Source organism: Falco peregrinus, chromosome 6, assembly GCF_023634155.1.
Source record: "Falco peregrinus isolate bFalPer1 chromosome 6, bFalPer1.pri, whole genome shotgun sequence".
In the NCBI taxonomy this organism is placed as follows: Eukaryota; Metazoa; Chordata; class Aves; order Falconiformes; family Falconidae; genus Falco; species Falco peregrinus.
The window spans coordinates 11,522,759-11,544,461 of NC_073726.1; the positions used below are offsets into that span (position 1 = coordinate 11,522,759).

Here is a 21,703-nt window from a genome sequence, read left to right on the forward strand (position 1 = left end):
CTTCCTATTAGCAAGTTTAAGCAGGCAAACTTCAAACAGACTAGCAATGGGTCACAAGGTTTAATGGGCATGTAGATAATCATCTAAATTACATTTCTGGAGCTGATGGGCCAGACAGGCTTAGAGAGTAACTTTACCAGCTTTCACTGTTAATCAGCAAGGATTGTGTGTCTCAGTATGTATCTGCCTTTGCCTGCCTCCCGGAGGGGCTGGTCATACCGGCTGATTAACAAAGACAGCTGCATTAGCTTTCTTCTCCCACAAAGTGTGTCATGGAGGCCCAAATGACTTGAAAGGCAAATGTGACCACAGCTCAAACACCAAGCACTCTCTTCTCATCAGTGTGGAATTGCTGGCCCTCCTCTTGCAGATTATGATACTAGGCACAACAGTTGCCAATTTTCATGATCTGTTAACACTTAGGAAGCCTCATGCTGAAGGCTCTTCTTTCACATCTATTGTGGTATCATCAAGGGGAAAATTCAACAGGCTATTTCACATTTTCTGATGAATTTGAGAGCAGTGTATGAGATGAACTGAAAACAATACTGTAATTGAACTGTCAGTAGTGAAAGACCTGGATCAGCTTTGAAACACAAACTATAGAATAACTGTTCTCTGTAGGATACGGAGAATTTTACAGTTACAGAAATAGCAATAGATATGTACTGTGAACCTGATTTTGTCAGTGAAGATACCTACAAAGAAAAGTGTATAAAATCTGAAGTCCCTTTTTTGTCTTATAATAGTGATTGTGTGTTATACCCACCTCGATTCCAAAAGGAACAAAAGTAGTGGAGGATTGGCTTCCTAACTTTGGCAGAAGCTTGTCCTTCAGGTGTTAAGCTCATTTTGCATAGCAAATACTTCTCAATGTTTCATTTTACCACTCTTTAACAAGTTGTTAAATAAACACAAAATCAGAACAATTAAAACAGCTACACAGCAAGTTTTCACTGTCTTACTTAGGTGCAACATAGACCAATACTAGCTCACTTTTTAAAAACAGCAAAAAACTGTTTCATGTATTTATAAGTCTGTACAGAAAAGAATCTGACTATCCAGCCAAGAAGTTAAACAACTTTCTATTTTGGATCTCAAGAACATTCTACAAGAAGAAACTACTGAGGAACAAAGTAAAATAATCAAGAACACTGCTTTCCTTAAGAAAGGAAGTTGGACTCTGACTTTCCACAAGTTTTCATAGATGAAATTATGAAACATCTCTGGCTCTGTGACCTATGTACACCTACTTCTGACTCATGTTAGGGAGAGACAAGAATTAGGCTAAATATTTCTATAGTTTCCCAGTCCACAAAGCATACAATTTCTCAAGCTTCTAAACAAGGGTGATCACATATTCCACTTTATCTGGGACAGGCCCAAAATGCAAGGACTGCCACATATTGTGATAAAATTTTCAGGTCTCAGTTTTGTTTCAGGTATTCACTGAGACATGGGATTATTCCATTTCCTGGCTTTCATGTGACAGCCTAAGTAAACTACCCACTCCTGGTGGCACAGCATCCTTGGCTATTTCAGTGAGAATAAAAATGGTCAAACCTCTATGCCAGATCATGAAACCCACAGTAGGATTTCAGTCATGCCACATCCTCGTCACATCCTTTTTACCAACATAATGCACAGGGAAAACTATCTGAATTTCAAATGTGTTGTGAGCATATAGCTGAAAGAGGTGATAGCCTTTATGCAGTGAAGCAATAAATCATCTCGATACCTATTGTTCTATTGTATCATATGGCTGACTTGCAGAACTACCCTTTTTGCTTTTATTTTACCAGATCAGAATTGTAAGATTATCATTAAAAGACCAGACAAATTACTATGAAGAGTTATGGAGTCATTATGACTCATTAGTCTTCCCCTTATCTTCATAACAACCTATAACATCTATTTCACATTACAGCTTTCCAATGGCAAAATGTCACCAATAATTTCCACTAGCATCAAAAGCTGAGATGATCAAAGCACAGCTATTATTTTTGGAGATATGATAGTAGGCATACTTTCTTTTCTGCAGACTCATTTTTTGACCTCGCATGCTAACAAAATAAGCCTACTTAGGTCAGATCCAAAGTGCGTTAAAGTCAATGAGAGTCTTTTCCCTGTTCAAAGGGCTTGGATTTAAGGATATTTTTCTCTTGTTTTCCTGTTACACATCACAAACAAGGGTACAGAAGCTGTTACTAAATCCAAATAACAGTCTGCTTGGTGAGTCTCAGAAGTGGAAGAGCTGAAATGTACTTGCACAACTGGGCACTAAGCAACATGCAACATGTGCCCTAAACTTGGCTCTAGACAGTTTTACCATTCGTAAATGGTCATTCGCTCATGATATGTCTATGAGCATGACGGAAAGTCTTGCAGACAGAATAAGCTCAGGTAACAAACTGTGGCACCACGTTAACATGGAGCTGGCCCAGCCTGGCCGCCATGCAGCAGTGACACCTCGTTTGTTCCCTGTACTTGCACTAGCTTACTCATAGCCAGCACAAACAGCTCCACAGCACTCTGCTGTCATGTCAGAATTTGACAAATGCCACCATTCACAAAAAAATGTAACTGAAGCACCACAGGGCCCTGGTGTGTCACACAAAGCTACTGAAGTTTAACCTTATAACAATAATTTTTGCTCCAGTACAAACCGCAATGACTACTTGTAAAAAAAAAAAAAAACAAACACGTACACAGAGATGCATGCGCAACATATATTTTGAGAACACTTTACCCATATGCATGTACTGATTTGCTGCAACCTATAAACTGGCAGTCTGATCACAGTTGTAACACTTTGTGTGCTGTTATACAGTGCAAGTTATTTCTAAATAATGACTTTTCATGAGTCAGGCACATTGACAGAATGCAAACACTGAGACTAATATTTAAAGCTAAATATTTCAGTGAGGCTTCAGAAACTTCGGATGACCTTTTTTTTCTCCCCACCCCCTTCTATTATTGGACTTTTAAATGTGTCATTGCACTTCCTGGAGCTCATAAAGGAGAACTGCTTAACCCATACTTTGCAGTTCTCACGCATATGTGGCTCATCCAAAGACTTTGTAAGGCTTTACTCTTTACTGGGGAGTTAATTCTTATATCCTGATATTGCACAGTTAGAAATTGGAAACATGGAAAAATTATGAGCCACACTTTGACTCTCTAACTTAGCACAGTTAATATAGGCAACACAAAGTCTGAAAGCAAGAGCTTGACCCACCATGGTGATTGAGATGGCTAGAGCTAGGTTCCCTGTGGAATCAAGGAAAAAAACCAGCTGTTTGAGGGTGATTGGGAGTCCCCAAGTACATCATCTGTTCCTTTCTAGAGACCTCAGGTGTCTTCAAGAGATAATATCATTAGTACAGTATACAGGGCACATCTCAAGAGCACCCGACTTAGGTCCGCATGCTAGGAACTGCCACTGCCTGCCCAGGGTGTGGGCCCATCCGTGTCCTCCTGTAGTCAGGGGCAGACAGAAAGAAGGAAGCAACTTTCTGTGGTTAGTCAGGCTGGGTCAGGATCTCCCCCAAGCACTCAGCCTCTAGGCTGGCCTTAGGCTGACGTGATTCGAGCACGTGGCTCCCTCTTTTCCCTAAAGAGCTCTAACCATCAGTCCATCAAGCTGTACCTGTAGCTGTACCCAAGCTAGACCACAAGGCAGAAATGCATGGAGGAATCCCTGTGGAGGGCAGGGAGAGGAAACAAGAACAAACACAAAGAAGTCTGGGCTATGTGGAGTCTTCTGCAGAAGTTACTGCTACCAGTTCTCTAGTAAGCTAGTAATTGATTCCAGGGGTGTTACTGGGCCTGTATTGTATTGAAATCATCCAAAGTAAAAGCAAAAAAGGAATGTAAGTGAAAATCTATTCTAAATATGTGGGATTACTGCCTGATAACTTAGCACAAACAAACACCCCATAGCTAACAAGAATTACATAAAAACAGCTTTTCTGATAAGCTTTTCCAGAGAACAGTGTTCTCCCAGGAGCTGAATTGCTTACCCAGCATTTGCTGTTGTCTGTCTCCTTTCACAGCCATCCACAATGGTTCAATGCTATTATTTAAAAAGACATTTCAATCCTGTGGTTAAAGTCAAAGAAGCAGAAAAACCTGAGTCTAGTCCAGTCTATACCAGCAATCCTCGATAGGCTCAGAGATAGCACTGTGTCTACAGAATGTGCATCCACGGCACTGTATCTGTCTCAGCATCTCCCCATCCTGCAGCACCCTAGGGAGCAGGTATCGCAAGGCTGAAATATCCGATCATACACACCACTATCACCAGTGAGATCCTGTTCACCAGTTGCAATCACATGGGTCATAATCTGACTCCCTTACATTTTTAGTCATGCAATTACAAGTTTCTGCTTGGCTAGTTCCTGGGCAGATCACCTTCTGTATCTTTAATGTGTCATGCATGCCCATGGGATAACATCACTAATTGTATGAAGGCAGAGAACAGCCTGAACACACAAAAGAGTAGAATTGTTCTGTCAGGTCAATGAGGTTTATCTTTAATGGTTTCATTCCTCACATAATGACATACTAATGACATTTTTCTGTAGCATAATAGCAAAACAATTCATTCAAGTCAGGAGTCACCTAACCGAGTGTCTAGGATGGTGGGATGTTCTTAGTAAGACTGCTAAACTGCAAACACACAGAAGAGGGAAAGGAAGAGGAGAAGACACTAAATTTGCCATTGCTGAGGTAGAAGGTGCTACAAACACTAGCTGGTGTCAATAAATTCAGTGGTGATGAAGAGTGATAAAGTTAAGACGAGTTAAGAAGTTCTTAATTACAAGAGTGCTGCCGAAGGAAAGGGAGCATAGGAAAAATAAGGCTGAAAGCTGCCTAAAAAAATTTCTCTTCAGTGCCTAATTATTATAGCAAGCTAATTGTTCTTCTGGCTAATGATCATAAACAAAATTACTTTGTTGGTGTCATTGCAGTCATTATTGGCTTAAGATTGTTGAATCACTGAATTCACATGGATTTTCTCAAAGTGCTGGTGGCAAATTACCCGTTAGCGATTGTGTAACACACCATTTCCCATGTACAATGCATTGTAATAATGACAAATGTAGCTGCTGCACGGAAACATCCGCTCTCTTCAGTCTCTGCCTGATATTTCTGGAGGTGTTTCCTGGAGGGTATCTGTTATTAATCTTGCATCACATGTTAAACAGGAAACAGCTATATAGAGAAGACTAAGCACAACTAATATGAAATCAGGAATGTAAGCAAAATGCTGTGAACTGGAAGGCTATATGCGTTTCCCAAGCAGCTGGACCCAACATGGTCTTGAGCCTCAAAGTTTGGGCTCTGTAATGTGGCATCCCCCAAATGCTGGAGAGTATGATGATAGTCCTAGTCAGGTACAGCCTACTGAATATACAGGATGAAACTGTAAAGCAAATTTTCATTCCACGCTTAAACACATTCTTTTGCTGATTCTTGCCCCCTTATGCCCTGGTTGTGCCCATTTTGTCTCTATGGCTTATTCAGAGCCTGGCAGATGTCTGACAGTGAACAGTGATTATGGGAACCTGTCCTTACCAGATGATAGTGAAGACTATGTATGAAATCAACTGTGTAGGTAAAAGAGGTGAACACTTGATTTCTAGAGAAATTGCAAAGCATGACATTAACTCCCCCAAAAGGATAGATCTATGATCTGCTGAGCTTTTGGGACCTTTCCTTAAAGCAGCAGATACCAACTGCTGATCAAGATACCAGCCTAACAGCTGTATCTCTTCGGATGCTGAGATCCAAAAGGGCTTCAGCATAGAACAGCACAAATGTAAAGCATCAAAGTAAAGAATATCCCTCACAATGGTTAATTGTTCCTGTGACTCATTTACAAAGCAGCGCTTTAAATCGTCACAAAAGTCTTTGTTATAATTAAGAAAACATGGCAAGCCGCCTCTCCCCAATGGTATAGAAGTTGACAAAGCCAGAATACGCTGACTCTGCAAAACATTTTGTTCCAAGACACACACAGAAATTAACCCTCTGATTGAAAATTATCTCAGTGCATTTATTATTTACACCTCTACCTTCTGTATCTTCATAAATATACTTTTTAGAAGCACCAAGCTGTGCTATTAGATTTAGATGCTTCTACTTAGTGTGAACTGTGATTATACATCCCTTGATCTTTAAATACTTTGAAACACCTTCAAATAGTTTTTAGGTTTTCCTGAGCTGTTGCTTGACCATGAATATTTCAGAAAATTACTAAAAAATTCAGCAGTTTTATGCAAGTGAATTCACTCACTAATATTGCCTGGCATATATAATGGAAGAGAATTTAGCCACATGTTTCTCTCAGGACAGATACCCCATCAGTGTAATTTGGAATTGCTCCCCTGAAATTAATTGAACTATGTTGACATACAGCAGTTGAAGATATAAACCCTCACCTTTTATTTATGTGCTAGCTCTTTAATCATTTTGTGGCTTTCATCTGAAATGCCTCCAATTTAACAATGAGTGTATTCAGTTTGCTACATATTTGCTCCTCAAAGTTATGTGAACACTGCTTTGTGTTTCCTGGGGGAGTGGGTTGCAGGCACACAAAACCCAAAATAATTTACACTTTATTTAATAAATTAATAGCAGTGAAAATGTACTTCTAGTGTTTTGTGTGTTGTCAGCCATAAATCACTTCTACAATTTCTTAACATGGAGCTCCTGCTCATTTAAAACCAGGTATCTGTTTTTTTCTGCACAGCCGTAACTATTCACTCACAACAGCTTTAAAACCAATCTTGATGTGAATTTCTTTCATGAAGAAAGCAAAAGCTGCCTTAAGAAGCACCCACTACCACTCTTCTGTGCTCAATTGGTCATTCTTGCCCCCACACCTACCCCTTTCCTTGTGTTCACATAGTGAGATTGGGACCATATCCTAGAAGTTAGCCCATTTAAATAAACAATAATTCTCCCATCTTGTTCATGAGTAGCTGTAGGCAGGGAAAGGGATGCTTAAGCTGGCATTGCTCGTGGAAAAAATTACTGCCAAACTATACTCTTACCAGTGTTTCTGTAAAAAAAATCTAGAGTATAGGCTTGAGTATTTTAGATCTACTAATGAGTGGGTTTTTTACTTTTCCCAGCCACTCCCTCCTAAAAAATAGAGTTAGCATTCTGGACTGCACAATAGCAAAAATCTCTAACTTAAAAGTTATGCCAATATAAATTTCAAATTTCAATCTCTTTTAATCAAATAACCCTCTCTGAATGAAAACATCTTCTTTTGATGAAAGCATATGCTTTTCTTTATATTTTTTCCCATAATCAGAATGCTTTCTATTTTTTTTTTGTTTGGGCATTTTTTGTTTTTTTTCTGAAAAATACAAAACCACTGAAGAAAATTTTCACCAGCTTTAGATGTGAGAAGGCTAAAGAATGCAATGCATGATTGCTCCCATAATGGATATTCTTTTATTCTCTGAAAAGGAAGTAAGCTAGCTTTGCAAGTAAGATACAGTCTGGTTGTTGATATAATTAGGCTGTACATTTAGTTCTAAAGGTGCCGTTTCTGTGTGTTTTCATGCAAGACACTCAAACCCAGAACTGCCAAGAAGGTTAGCTGCTGCTACAATAAGCTCTGCAAAACCTGAGTCTGCGCATGGCATCCACAATGTCCTAAGGACAGAAGAGGTGGGTGGTTTGTGATGGGGGTCACACTGAATCTAATGCAGATAATGGGAAATACAGAAGAGACTTAATGTGCTTCAAGCCTGTCCTACTACAGGACAAGTTCTTTGTTTCCCTCCTAAGCCTTTTTTTTCCTTTTTATGTTATGGATATCATTTAATATTTGCAAGGTTCTTTGAAATTTTTTGCATTAGAGCACTAGGCAGAGCTTATTCATGTTTCTGTAATTGACAGTGTTTACTTGTACTGTCTAGTATGAAAGGCATTGTAACTGTAATAGCACACAGTTTAAAATTAAGTGAAAATTTTATTTTCCTTGGGAAATTTATAACTTGAACTGAGGAAAAAAAAAGTTATTCTCATATCTTACATAACACAAAATTGAAATTAGTTTGATTTTTTTAAGGGTTTCTTCCTTTCTAAAGGGTCTTCTCATGTCTGCCCCTAGAGACTAAAGTAAAGTTAAATATAGTTACTATATTAGGCCTAGGTCTTAATTACTTTTTCGTCAATGGAAGTCTAGTAGACAGAGAAATCAACATCTTGTTGCTGGCATCTTGTTGCCAGCTGCATTGCAGCCATTTGATGTTACACAGTCAGCAATGCTATACCAGTATCTCATTATCAGCTCTGCCGGACTTCTTACGCTATCTGAACTCTAGGAAAACAGTATGATAAAAATTTTTATAAAAATGTAAGAGATAATAGTATTTAAGAATAAGGTGTTTATAAAAATCAGGAAAGTTTTTGAAGCTGTTCTCCTCTCCTTTCAGACCTAAGAAAACTGTAGGACATCCAGAGCATCAGCCCATTGCACTGCACTGATTCTGGAAAGTACTTCTTTGTGTTTTGTGCAAATGCACAAAACGAATGATACACAGGCTATAAAATACAATAATAGCTAGCCATTACTCACAATACCAATGCAAAACAAATAAATAACTGAATTACTAAAATACAAATGCACCACCACCACCAAACAACCCAAAATAACCCAAACCCATAAAACCAAAACATGTGGCAGCAGAACATTATAGGTACATAAGTTCAGAGTGTCAAAAAATGTTCCCTAAGCACATCACCAGTTACTTTCCAAGATTGTAACTAGGCAAAGATTAACAAAAAGCATCCACACATTTCAGGTGAAGCATAGATAAATCTGTTTGCATTTTAAAGATAAAGGGCAGTGCATGGATGAATAAAATATTTTGTCCTTTATGGCAGTTTCTGCGTAGTCTGGGATCTTTCACTTGAGGGTAATGCTGATACCCCTGTTTCAAGAGCTCACTGTTTTTTGTTGCTTGCTTTGTAGTCTGCCTATCTTGGTATCACAGCCTCACAGGTGATAAAGGAACGGCACCACTTCTTTCAAGGACACTTAATTTGAATATTGTCAACAATTGCACAAAATTAAGTTAAAGCACAAACCAATAAGGACTCCATCTGCAGTCCAAGCAATACTGTCAGAATGCAGAACACACAATGAAAGGCAAATAAAGCTGCTGAAGGTGCTATGGTGATGCCACAGTTTGTCCCTTACTAATTTGGTTTTAATGAGGATATTATAGCTGCTATCAAAAAGTCAAGAGGACAATATTTTTTCTCCTTTTAGGGGATGCAAGGCTTGGAATGATACACTTCTTAATTCAATAGCCTTGAAATTAATCCAGGATTATTCAACTGCATGAGAATTGTTAGAAGACTGGAAACAACATCCCACACCCTGTCTTTTTATTGTAACCTTCCTTATAGTATCATCTTGCAGTGAAACCTGAATATCCTAATGGGATTAAACATAAAAGAAAGTCAGGAAAAAAAGTCGCTGGATTAGAATTTTAACTGAAGCCTTCTGTGAGAAAGACCACACCACTGTCAGTGACCTTTGTCTCCCCATGTGTGATCCCAGTTGTGCCTAGTCAAGTGTCCAAAGAAGACTCCATCAGTTCACGCTGTATTTATCCTTTTGCTTCTAAAACAGGTGTCTTGTTACTAAGAGAACAAGCATTCATGTCATTGATCAGGGTGTATTAACGCACCCTGCAAGAGCACATAATGTTCTCCGGTATGAAAAGCAGAATGTAATGATGCTATTTAAGACCTGAGTTTTGTAGTGATAAAAACATCACTCTTAGTAAAAGGGAATAAATTCTATTCCAGAAAATAGGGAAAAGGGGAAAAAAATGCAGGGGGTTGAGTGTTTTAGAATGCCATCTTTATCTCTAGCTCCAGCCTTTGTTTGTTTTTTAAATGCACTCCTTGATAAGTTTGCCTTTAACATATCTACAAAAAATGTTGTTTTGGAATCTCATACTGTATCTTCACAGCCCTCATTAGATACCACAAGAATGCTTTTCATCTAATTTTTGCTCTAAAACTCCTGAAGTCCTCCCTAGCTCTGAACAATTGTATTAATTAGAGAGCAGTTAGTCACAGATGAGCAGAAAACTGTGCTAAATCAAAAGAAACTTCTAAAACACATTTCATTTTTATCATTCTACATCTCTTTGCCTTCACAGTGCTTCAAAGACTCATACTCTGTCTCATAAATGCTATAAAAAACCATTAACAGTGTAAACTCTAGTGTGGGAGGTTGTGTATGAAGTTGAGTTCCTGTACATGCCCTAAATTGGAGAACACAAGGAGCTTTCCTTACATCTTTCCACCCAGCGTGTTCTCCTAGTAATATAACTTCAGCTCAACCTATTGCTGCTCTCTTTTTCATACTAATCCACACCTAAGGTGTCAGGCAAATTGCTGTGTGCATGAATCAAGATCTTATTGTATGTATCTATTCTTATTTGTTTTATTGTAACAACTCCTGGATCTAGTGCTGAGCCAGTACCAGTAGAAAAAGCGAGAAGATGGTTCTTGACCTTTTGAGCTTGTAAGATAAGTGTAAGAGAAGAGACAAAGAATAGGCAGAAGGCCAGACAGCAACATAATCAGGCATTCAGATCAGAGTCGGTAGGGTATGACTACTACATACATTTTCTCTGACAGTTCTGATTTGCAGATGGGGATAATTATTGTCAACATATAATTTGCTATCAACATTTATAATCTTTTTGGCTCCTTTTTTAAGTCCCAATGTTTATTTCTCTACAAGAACAAAAAGTCCCTCTTGATCTGTCCCATCACATAAAATGCTCTGCCTTCTCCCACCCTCGTCTCCCAACCTCTTCTGCAGTATATAGAAAGAAACCAGAGAAGGGAAGTAAGTTCTATGAAAAGGATATATTCATATATAAAGATCTTCATAAAGAAGATAAATAAAGGTAGGATTAGACATTTTACATGAACATGGATGGCCATTTCAACACTATGGTTTTGAAGACCCTGTTTCCTGGTTGCAGAATTAATTGTGATTAAATATTTCCTCCTGTATGCTCTGATATTAGAATATGCCCACCAAATCTTTTCATCTGCCTAAAATCCCACAGAAAAATGCACTGCCCTTGATTATTATTTACCATGTCACTCCTCTCCTTGCATCAACTGGCTTATCTTTGCCCACCATATCAAGTACCAAAGTTCAGTGCTCAAACTGGAAACCAAACAGCTCTGCTCCAGCCTGTGTTCCAGTTTCTCTTACAAAGAATTTATCACCTTAGTTTTACTAACTGAAAGTTTCACTGTTCCTTTATTTCATTATCTTTCTTCCAATTTTTTGTCTAATTCAGCCTGAGTTCCCCTTCCCCAGCCCCTTTTTAGCCCTATTAGATAGGCTTTCACCATTTTTTTCATTCAGGAGATGCACTGCTTCCTAAGGACTGTTAGGAGTAATTTATTAGCATTCCCAAACTTATATTAAGATAAATGTGATGCAAGCAACAATCAACCTTTCATTCAGAACCAGCAGTGGGTTTTTTTCCATTGTGTTTATTTGTCTTCTAGAATAAACACTTTTCATTCATAAATTATATAACAGCAATTGTCTGGAACACTGATAAACATACCTTCATCATAAACATTTTTCCTGCTAAAAGGATCTCCATGGCTCCAATTTCATAGATAGGTAGTTATGAAAACTGCAGTCTGCCCACTGTGCAGTATGGAGTCACTGTTTTCTCACAAGGAAACAGCAGTTCTCTGATGGTTTAGGTTTTGGCTGACCAAAGTAAGGGTTAATTAACCTGCAGCTCTCAAATATATGGTAAGCGTAACAGGTACTCATGCTGGACTTGCTTACCTCATACGTTCAAAATACTGTGTAAATGCTATATTTAATAAAATTACAACATTTAGAACTCAGATTCTAATCTCAACAAAACTGACTCTACACCAACTTTGGCCCATGTACCCTAATTTATACTACTGAATGAACAAAACCCAGTTAAATTCACTATTTGTATAGCGAAGGAATATAGACACAATACCTGCACAAACCCACACATCATATAGTCATCAAACAAAGGCAGACTAGGGCGATCCTCTCGATAAATTGTGATTTTGTAGCTGCTCACAACCTGAGGGCTGGGCTGCGAATCATCGGTTACGAGAACAATGACTTTGTTCAATCCAAGGCCAAGGGGGTAGTTAGCAATGCTGCAAGGCAAAACAGGAAAGAAGTGGAATAAATGCTAAAGAAACAAAGATTTACATTGCTTTATCCAAAACAGCTAAATCATGCTTGCTCCTTGAGGCTTCTAACATTTTCTTTCTCTTACAAAATACATTTGATTTTAAACAAAGGCAGTGTAAAATAAGATTTGTAACAATTTACAGTTCTTTCAGGAAGACAAAATACTGACAGCGAAACTTAGTGAAAACACCTTCAGTAGCAGTGGCAGCAGTTCTGACATGAAAATTGTGAATGAAGTCACCAGGGCCAATAATTCCTGGTATGTCCAAGTTCATGGTGAAGTCAGCAGGGAGGCAAATGAGATCAGAGGTGTCAGCTAGCCACTGAAATTTTCCACTAGCCAAATGTGATGGAATCCCAGACAAACTGCTCAGTGACAGACAAGATCAAAGCTGGACTGTGCTCTTCTTCCCTTAGCAGGGAAATAATAAATGCTGAAAAACACAGAACCTGGACATGCAGAACTTTTACTTTTCAGTGTAAAGGACATACTGCTGTTCTCTTTACCTTTTACAAGGAAGAAAACTGTTTAAGTTTTTTGCATGTATTTATGTTGACTGCCATGGTAGTTAACATTAAAACACTAAAAAGTTGGGTGAAAGCATTTTATGGGAACTTGTTAAAATGATAAATCAAGACTAATTTCTTATTGAAAATACAAGAAGCATGTTAAGTATTAGACCTGTACAGACTGTACAGACTGTCTGGCTACTAGCAGACATTCTAGTTCAAAGCATCTGCTTCATAGTTATCCAAAAGATGGTGTGTTGCATAGGCACTTCATGCCATGAAGTCAAGCTCGCTTTGTAATGGTTAACAATTCTTCCTCCCAAGCAAATCATTGTCCTGGCTCTCTCTTTTATCCACTCACTAATGGATAGTATATAAATAGGTCATTTCTCTGGTTCTGAGGTACCTGGCACAGATAAATAAAGACTTTTTGTCCCTCACAACATCCAAAAACAGGTGACGTCCAAAATGCATATTGGGATTGTCCCTGGCACATGCTGTTGTGTCAGAGAGAACTGGTTGGGAAAGTCAAAATGGTGCCAGGGATCATAGTAGCAATTAAACATCATGGATGATTGTGGGTCAATGCTCAGACTTGATGTTTACGGATGATTGTTCTCTCCCCTTTCCTCCAGATTTATACTTTTCTAAAAGATCAGATAAGCCAGGACTCTCACTAATGAGAACATGACCCACTGAAGTGGATGAGGGAAAGGCTGTAAATGTTTACCTGAACTTTAGTAAAGTTTTGTACTGTTTCCCACAGCATTCTCCTGGAGAAACTGGCTGCTCATGGCTTGAATGGGTGTCTCCTTCGCTGGGTAAAAAACTGACTGGATGGCTGAGCCCAGATGATCCCAGCTCCCTACTCTGATCCATGTAAGCAGACTGCTGGCTGAGGGACCAAGCCCAGCAGGGCAGTAGCTCAGACCACAGTACAAAATCAAGGCGTAGACATGAAAGCTCAAATTATTTGCTGTCTACTGTGTGTAGTGTAATCATGATCTGTTTCCACCCAGCTTTGATGCTGTCAGTGACTGGAGAAGCTGGGGGAGATGCTAGCAACCGTGCACTCCATAAAGCTAGAGTTAATTATGGCTTGACAACATATTACCATTGCCTTCAGGATATTGACAAATAAATACAAATTTCTGAGTGTTGAACTCTCTCTGACCTTCTCATAACTAACCTATAGGCATTCTGTGCTTTTGGAAATACAAACCAATTCTGTAATATTCTGACATATATCCAAAAGGTAAGGACACTTCTAGTTTTTACACTTTTATTTTGTTGCTCATACCTTGGCCCTTTCTTCTCATCAAGGTGTACTTGGCATTGACAGTTAGAGGGTTCTGCTCCTATCTTCACTGTCACCATGTCGAATGGGACTTCTGCATAGTATTCTTTGATCTTTGGGTTAAACTGAGGATTCAAGTCCAGCTGTGGACTGGTGAAGATCTGCCTGATATGAGATAGGGTATCTTTATCTGTTCCAAGAAGGCATCAAAGAAAAAACTGTGAAATGTATGAACATTTTTAAGTAACACACAACTTCTGGCAGATTGATAACATGTACAGTGGCAAGATTTTTAATGCCTAGTCACTCTGAGACTGATAATCCTGCTGCAAGGTCTTAATGGACTTTATATTGGCACGTGAGATAAAATTTTAGACCTTGGAGGGATTTTAATCATTCAGTCCCCATGACCCTAGCCGGAGTCACAAAACTCAAAGTCTGAGTAAGCCTTTGAAAATACAAGGATTAGGTCTGGGAGATCATGTCTCCAGTTGGTTAACTGAAACTTAAAGAAGAGTTAGGCCAAAATTCATAACCTACTTAGGTACCAGCCTGTGTACAGGGTTTATGTACATGTGTAATTACCAATAAAAATCAAAATAAGTTAGACATACTCTTGCTGTTCATAAGAACGAGTCACATGGAGATATCTAGACCCATGGGGTCATTTGCAGTACAGTTGGAAGAATGTTTTATTAAAATTCCTAAATCAACATATTCGAGCTCCTACCCTGTGTATGAAATCTCCACAATCAAATCCTATTTGCTCAAATGTATCCTTTATTTTGTAGTGTTTGCCAAATGACTCATGAGAACAATTATTTGCTGGCAACCCAATTATGACAAATATTTTAATCCAACCTGTTGGGTTCAGATTTACAGTATAATTGCATGTTCCAAACTTTCTTTCCACTTATATTCTCCAGTACATGTTTAAAACTGGGTGCTTCAGAAAATATGCCAGCCAGGAAACTCTTTTACTATGATGTCTGAAAAAATTTGTGGCTTAAAACTTGGCTTGAAAGGGTCATAAGGGATGCAAGCAGTTTTATGTGGGCCTTTTCTACCCCAAAATATCTGCCTTGAGAAAAAAACAGGGCAATTTCAGCACTCTTTTGCATGTGTTAAAATGTAAAGGAAGTTGTTCCAGTGGAAGAGCAGAATTTGGGCTAGAACTGAAGCTTGTAAGTTGACACAAAGAAAGTATTTTTAAAAATTCTACAGATGATTATAAACAGTTCTCCAGATCCTGTGCACCTTGCATAGAAAGGTTTTCTCACTGCTAGTTCAAAAATGAGGAGGAATTTTCAAAATAAAATAAATCGAGGTATTTTCAAATTAATTTTCTTGCAGTTGGAATGGTGATGCCAGTCAGCCAGCCCAGGAGCATTTCTGGTTTCTGACTGACAGTTCCTGGTTCCTGGTGGCACCATGACATCAGTAACAAAGGGGAAATGAGGCTCAATGGGTAGAAAAGTCTTTCTACCACAGAGCAATTGTTTCATATTTATAAAGTGATCCCTCAGAAAAAGTGTTACTGAGGAAGGCAGCAGAAAGCATTGCTCCCACCAAAGACAAATATACTTTAAATATCTTTAAACATACTTCAAATATTTCTACAAGCAGATATTTTAGAAAACTCTTCATCTCTTAACCAGCTCTTCAAAACTCCACTTCTGAGCTGAAGACTGTCCTTATATAAGGCTGATTAAACTCCATAGAAGTTTAAAGGCTATTCCACAAGAACAAATGTGTGCTAAAGTTCTTGGAAATATGGGGCAAAAGTCTACTAAGTGCAGCAAGGGATCAATGAGTGCTGGAATATTCACATTAATATGCACGTATAGCAATGCTTAATGTTGCTTGAGGCTTATTTAACACAATAGCCCAATCACTGAGTGATTCATAAACATTTTTGCTACTTAAAAATTCTTTTCTTTTTTTTATGTTACAGCCTGTAGGCACTCAATTCACTGAAAGGTTACATAGAAAATCCCAATAAATTTGTTCAAGCAATCTCTCTTCTTCCCCTTCAGTGGTCTAGAAAGACCTTGACTTACCATAACTGCATTGTCTTTCTTTAGTCTGACTGGAATAATGCAATGCTGAAAGGTAAACAGAAACAATTGATAATTTTCTGATCTAAGCCTGATTCGCAGTCCTATCAAAGAAGGAATTTTCGTTGTGTTAATTATAAAAAAACAGTGTACTTTTATTCTTTTCAGTGTTAGATCTTTGCTTTAGGCTCATGAACACTGCTCACGGGTACAGCAGAACTTACACAGATAAAGAAGAAGCTGGTCTTTTACATGTAATAAGCCAAGACCTTCCAGCTGGAATGCAAAACAATGTAATCTAAATCATACCAGTTATCAGAAGTAGTACAAAAAGGGAAAACATACCATATTTAAAAGATGTTACTCCAATTTCTTACCTTTATGATTCTTCCTAAAGTCGGAAGGAACATTCTTCTTAGGACTCGCATTTTCTTGAGAATTCCTGTCAATTCAATAGCAGACATGTTTCTACATAAATAGAAGGAACAGAAACCATGGAAAATTTTTCAAAAATTTCTATATGGCATCCCAGGCCACATGGTATTTTAATATTCCCCATTGAAAGATGAACCTTTTGGATTCATGATCCCAGCATTAGCAGTATTACCTTAATGAAAGTGACAGAAAACACACATTCCATAATAAATGGTAGCATATCACATGAGAAAAAAAACCCCCAAACCCAGAAATAAATTTCAGTTGTTGAATTGCTGGGAAAAAGAAGAGTGGATATAGCCAAGAATAAAATAACACAAACTGTATCTCTTAACTGTTTGTATAATGCTTTTTTTGTATATAATTGAGGTTAAAGTTAGACATTGTTCAAAAATAATTAAATATAAATGAAGATCTGTGTCAAGGTAAGTATCGGTACCGACAATAACATGAATTGATATAATGGAATATCTTGATTCGTTTGCTAATTCAAAACAAATCACATAATCAACATCCAGAGTATAGATATAAATCCTCAGTGAAAAAAGACAATCACAGCAATTCATTAACATGTTAGTAGCACCCATATTGCTAACTCTGCAGATTTTTTCCTTCATATAGCATTTTGGGAGCATAGTAGAAGAAAGGCAGTAGGCTTCTCTGCAATCCATGTACTGGACCTCTGGGTAACAGACCTTTTCAGAGGTCTGTTAGTATTTCTTAAAGCTTTCACGTGTTTTCCTCACAGTGTTTTCCATAGAAGTTCTCATAAAGCAGCTTCTTCCCCGATACTGCTGCACATTCAGTTTGGATTTTAAAAGACACAAAGTCACTGTCTGTGCCAAGGAAGGGAGGTGGCAATATTGTTCTGTGCAATCAGCCATCACTTAATGTTTCACAGGAGCTGCTGGAAGCAGCATCGAGGTTAGTAACGGTAAAAGGTGAACTGTCTGATAATAAAACAGAGATTTCTGAATCGTCTCAATGAGATAAGGAAAGAAGTAGCTGGCAGATCTGTGTGTCTCTGTGCACATGAAAATGTAGTTCTTAGCTTGCAGTGTCTAGACACCACCCTAATTTCATGCACATTCATAACCTACTTCAGAGGAGGCACTTAAACTATTAGAGACTTTGTTTTCCAAGTTATAAGTCATTTTGCACCTCTCTTTCTGCTTGCCAAGGATGTCGTGGCTAACACACATCAAACATATCCTTTCTCTCTACTGTTCCTGTTTGATTGCCCAGTCCCAAACTTTACTGTAAGGTGAAAGCACAATTTCTTAATTGTGAAAAAGTCTTAATTCTATAAAATGTCACTTTGGTTTAGCCAGAGAACACCTCAGGAGTGTGGCAACCACCACCACTGCAAGGCCCCTGCTCCCAGAGGAATGGCCTGACCTCTACGTATCGACTCTGTAAAGAGATTGTAGTTATCATCAGACAACATTAAGAGATATATAATAACTTTATCTAATTACCACAGGGTATCAAAATGTAATATTTAGAAATGATATTACAGAAAGATATTCAGATCATTGTATTTACAAAAAGATACTCAGATTTTGGCATGGCCAGCAGGACAAGGGCAGTGACCGTCCCCCCACACTCAGCACTGGTGATGCCGCACCTCAAACCCTGTGTTCAGCTCTGGGCCCCTCACTGCAAGAGGGAGCAGAGGGGCTGCAGCGTGTCCAGAGACGGGCAACGGGGCTGGGGAAGGTTCTGGAGCACAAGTCTTGTGAGGAGCAGCTGAGGGAACTGGGGCTGTTTAGTCTAGAGAGATGGAGGCTCAGGGGAGGCCTTACCTCTCTCTACAGCTACCTGACAGGAGGCTTGGTCGGTCTCTTCTCCCAAGTAACAAGTGACAGGACAAGAGGAGACAGCCTCAAGTTGCACCAGGGGAGGTTTAGGTTGGATATTAGGAAATATGTTTTCACAGAAAGGGTTGCCAAGCATTGGAACAGGCTGCCCAGGGAGGTGGTGGAATCACCATCCCTGGAGGTATTTAAAAGACAGGTAGATATGGTGCTAAGGGACATGATTAGTGATGGACTTGGCAGTGCTGGGTTAACAGTTGGACTCCATGATCTTAAAGGTCCTTTCCAACCTAAATGATTCTATGATTCCATGATTTATCTTTGCTGAAGACTGGGATTTTAATCATCAGAACCATAAGTTTTCCTTTGTTCAAGCTCCTTGCAGTTCAGCAGGCTGAGGAACGATGCAGTTATGAAGCATTCCCTTGGGAAGGGAGTGGCTGGGATCCTGGGCTCTGCAGAGTCCTTTCCTTCACATGCTGATACTCAAGAAGGGTCCTTTATTTGTTTCAGTGGCCCCTTGTTAGTATCTCAGAGGAGCTATCAAGCACAGATGTGCACATTGCCTACACACTTTGCAATTAGCTCTAATGAAACTAATGACTGCACGTCAGGTACCCTAGGTGAGCCCATGCTTGTGAATGTACCTTTTGAAAGATCCCAAACTGCTGACAGTGAACCTGTCCTTTAGGAATCTCTCTGATGCAGCAAAGGAGAAATCTAGAGGATTGACAGCAGCAATGGTAATGTCGTCTGATGGTCTGAGCAATCAGAGACATCAGCAATGAAGGATGTATAGAAATAGGGGATATCTTTCATAAGATTAAAATACAAAAAGGAAAAAATCTAGTCACTTTTGGGGCCTCCAACGGATGTGTTAGCTGTGGATAGTGCAATTTTCAATTGGTTGTAAAGTCAACACTGAGACCATATTTCAGGATTCAGTAGAGTTATGAATTTTATTTCTTTAGATTATGTTTTGTAGGTATCTCTTGAGGAGGCACTGGAGGTAATTTTGTGAGATGTGATCATGAGCAATTTGTTTCTGTTTGATTAAATGGCAGCGTGAACTTTCTAGTTTGTAGTGTTTGCTTGGTTTCAGTCACAAAGTTTCCATGAAGGTCTTTGGTTCACCATACTATCTTGTGCCTATCTTCAAAAGAGAAATACAAAATTGCAGACTCAAGAGTGGGATTTGTTTTCTGGCACTTAATCTCAACTGACACTCTCCTTTCCTCCTTTCCTTTCTTACTCCTCCCATTGCAGATCGGTGATCTTATCCAAACTTCCTTGCTGTTGTCTTCTTCTGCCCCATAGACCAAACCATGTTTGTTTCTTAAAGTGCCCAGGTGAAAAGCATGACCAAGTTAAACTCCAGTAAATTATTTTCAGTCCAAATTCATTTTGACAGCTACTGCTTCTATTTTGACTTTGCACACGAGAGGCTAGTAACACTTTTCCAAATTTGATTTCATAAAAGCATTTGCAACCTTATTAATCTGCTTAAGAATTTGTCTTATGCAAATACAGAAGGGTTAGCTTTTCTCACTAATCTGATTCTCCCATGCTACCCTGCTGTCTGGCACAGTCAAACATACTTGCCATGATACTTCATAGCCACTATTCTGAAAGGCAATAATGATGTATGTCTTAAGTCATGTCACAAATCGAAACTGAATAGAGTTGAAAAACAGTGCACAAACAATGCAGAAAATTGATTTCAGTGCATATGTTAAAAAGTACCACTCCATCACTTTCAAAGAACTTTCTCATATGTTTTTCCAATGCATTGGAGATAGTCTTTCTAACCTAGGCTCTAACCATTTCATTATAGTTTGAGATGAGTTTCTACAGTTCTTGCTTCTCCTGTGGAAGGAATTCACAGAGTACACTAGTACCATTTAAGATTTCATTACTAGTCATGTAGATGAAATGGGTTAAGAATAGTAGACCAAGAAACTTCTTTAAATCCTGTCTCCATCCTATGGATTCATAACCAGTGAACAGAATAAGATGACCTAATTCAGAAGTCATTATTTTTCCCATAAGTATCTTGTCTGGTTGGACAATTAGCTATGCAAATCACTGGATTTTGTAAATGGAAATACCAATTTTGCATAGTCAGAGAAATAAGAACTGTTAAAAAAACCCAACAAAACAACCTCACTTTAACTGAAGAAACTCAGGAAAAGTGTTCTGATATACAAACTCATCAAAGTTGGGAATCTCAAAAAAGATTAATCAAAGCTCAAAGAGAATGCATACCTGAGTTATCTGGGGAGTAAGCTCTACTAAACTCTTTCTTCCTTGCAGTTAAGTACAATTACGTGCATATCTGACACATGCATCACCATCACATGCATGTAGGTATAGGAGTGGAAAATTACAATTTAGCAATGTCAAAACACATGGGTTTTTTACAGTGAATAAACAGAATAGCATTGTTAGCTTAGCCATTTCGGAAAAATACAGTGAAAAGCAGCAGATTGGCCCATGCCTTGGAGAAAGGTAATGGCACTTCTACATATTTATACACATACAATAATATTCAACTTGAAGAAAAAAAAGAGGCCAAGGGGCTTGCTCAAAGTGAGTGAGTGGCACAGCTTAGAACAGAAAACTGCCAAAGGTTGGTATGCTTTGATATGCAAACCTAAATATTTCAGCAAAAGGGCAAGGGCTCACACATGAATGCAAGCAGCTGCATCTTTGAGTTACTTTTCATGGAGTGGCCAGCAGTAACAACAATACTTAGCACATTCATGGAGCTATGTATTTTCAAAACACTAATAAACAGTTACCTAGCACAGTGGTAAAGTATAAGCTCTACTTCATAGCTAAACAAACATATAGATAACTACTGACTTGCTGAAAGCCGCACCCAATTCAATAAGGAACAAAGTTAAAACTTAAAAAATATTACAGATGCCTTATATAGTCACTACAGCATTCTCCAAGCAAAATGCAAAAAATACTGTCATTCACACGTTTAACTCGAGATTCAGTGGAATGGAGCACACATTCTGTCTAACGTGCCTCTGTTCCAAAGCCCTTGTTTGTGTAATCAGTAAAGAAGTATGGCATATATGCATATGAAATATCATTAACCAAAAGATAATGAGCCCCAAACCCACGTTTTTACAAATTTTAGACTAAACATATGTATCCTACAACTTTTCCTCTTCTTTCCATTAATTCCATACTCCCTCTTTTCTTCCCTCCCTCCCTCCCTCCTTTTCTTCCTTCTTTTCTCCCTCCCTCCTTATGAATGTTAAATTTTCTCGCCAGAAGCTCAATGGATCTAACCTTGTCATTACAA

General features: G+C 38.6%; 1 protein-coding gene across 2 annotated transcripts in view; it reads right to left on the reverse strand.

Moving 5' to 3' along the window:
* Positions 1 to 21,703, reverse strand: part of CPED1 (cadherin like and PC-esterase domain containing 1) — a 155,061-nt gene that overhangs the window by 58,422 nt on the left and 74,936 nt on the right. For both annotated transcript variants that reach the window (XM_027794017.2, XM_055808831.1), the window contains exons 13-16: positions 16,510 to 16,574; positions 16,136 to 16,180; positions 14,079 to 14,265; positions 12,063 to 12,231 (exon numbers count right to left, since the gene is read on the reverse strand). In XM_027794017.2, coding sequence (XP_027649818.2) covers positions 12,063 to 12,231; positions 14,079 to 14,265; positions 16,136 to 16,180; positions 16,510 to 16,574 — 466 coding nt within the window. The remainder of the gene's footprint in view (positions 1 to 12,062; positions 12,232 to 14,078; positions 14,266 to 16,135; positions 16,181 to 16,509; positions 16,575 to 21,703) is intronic.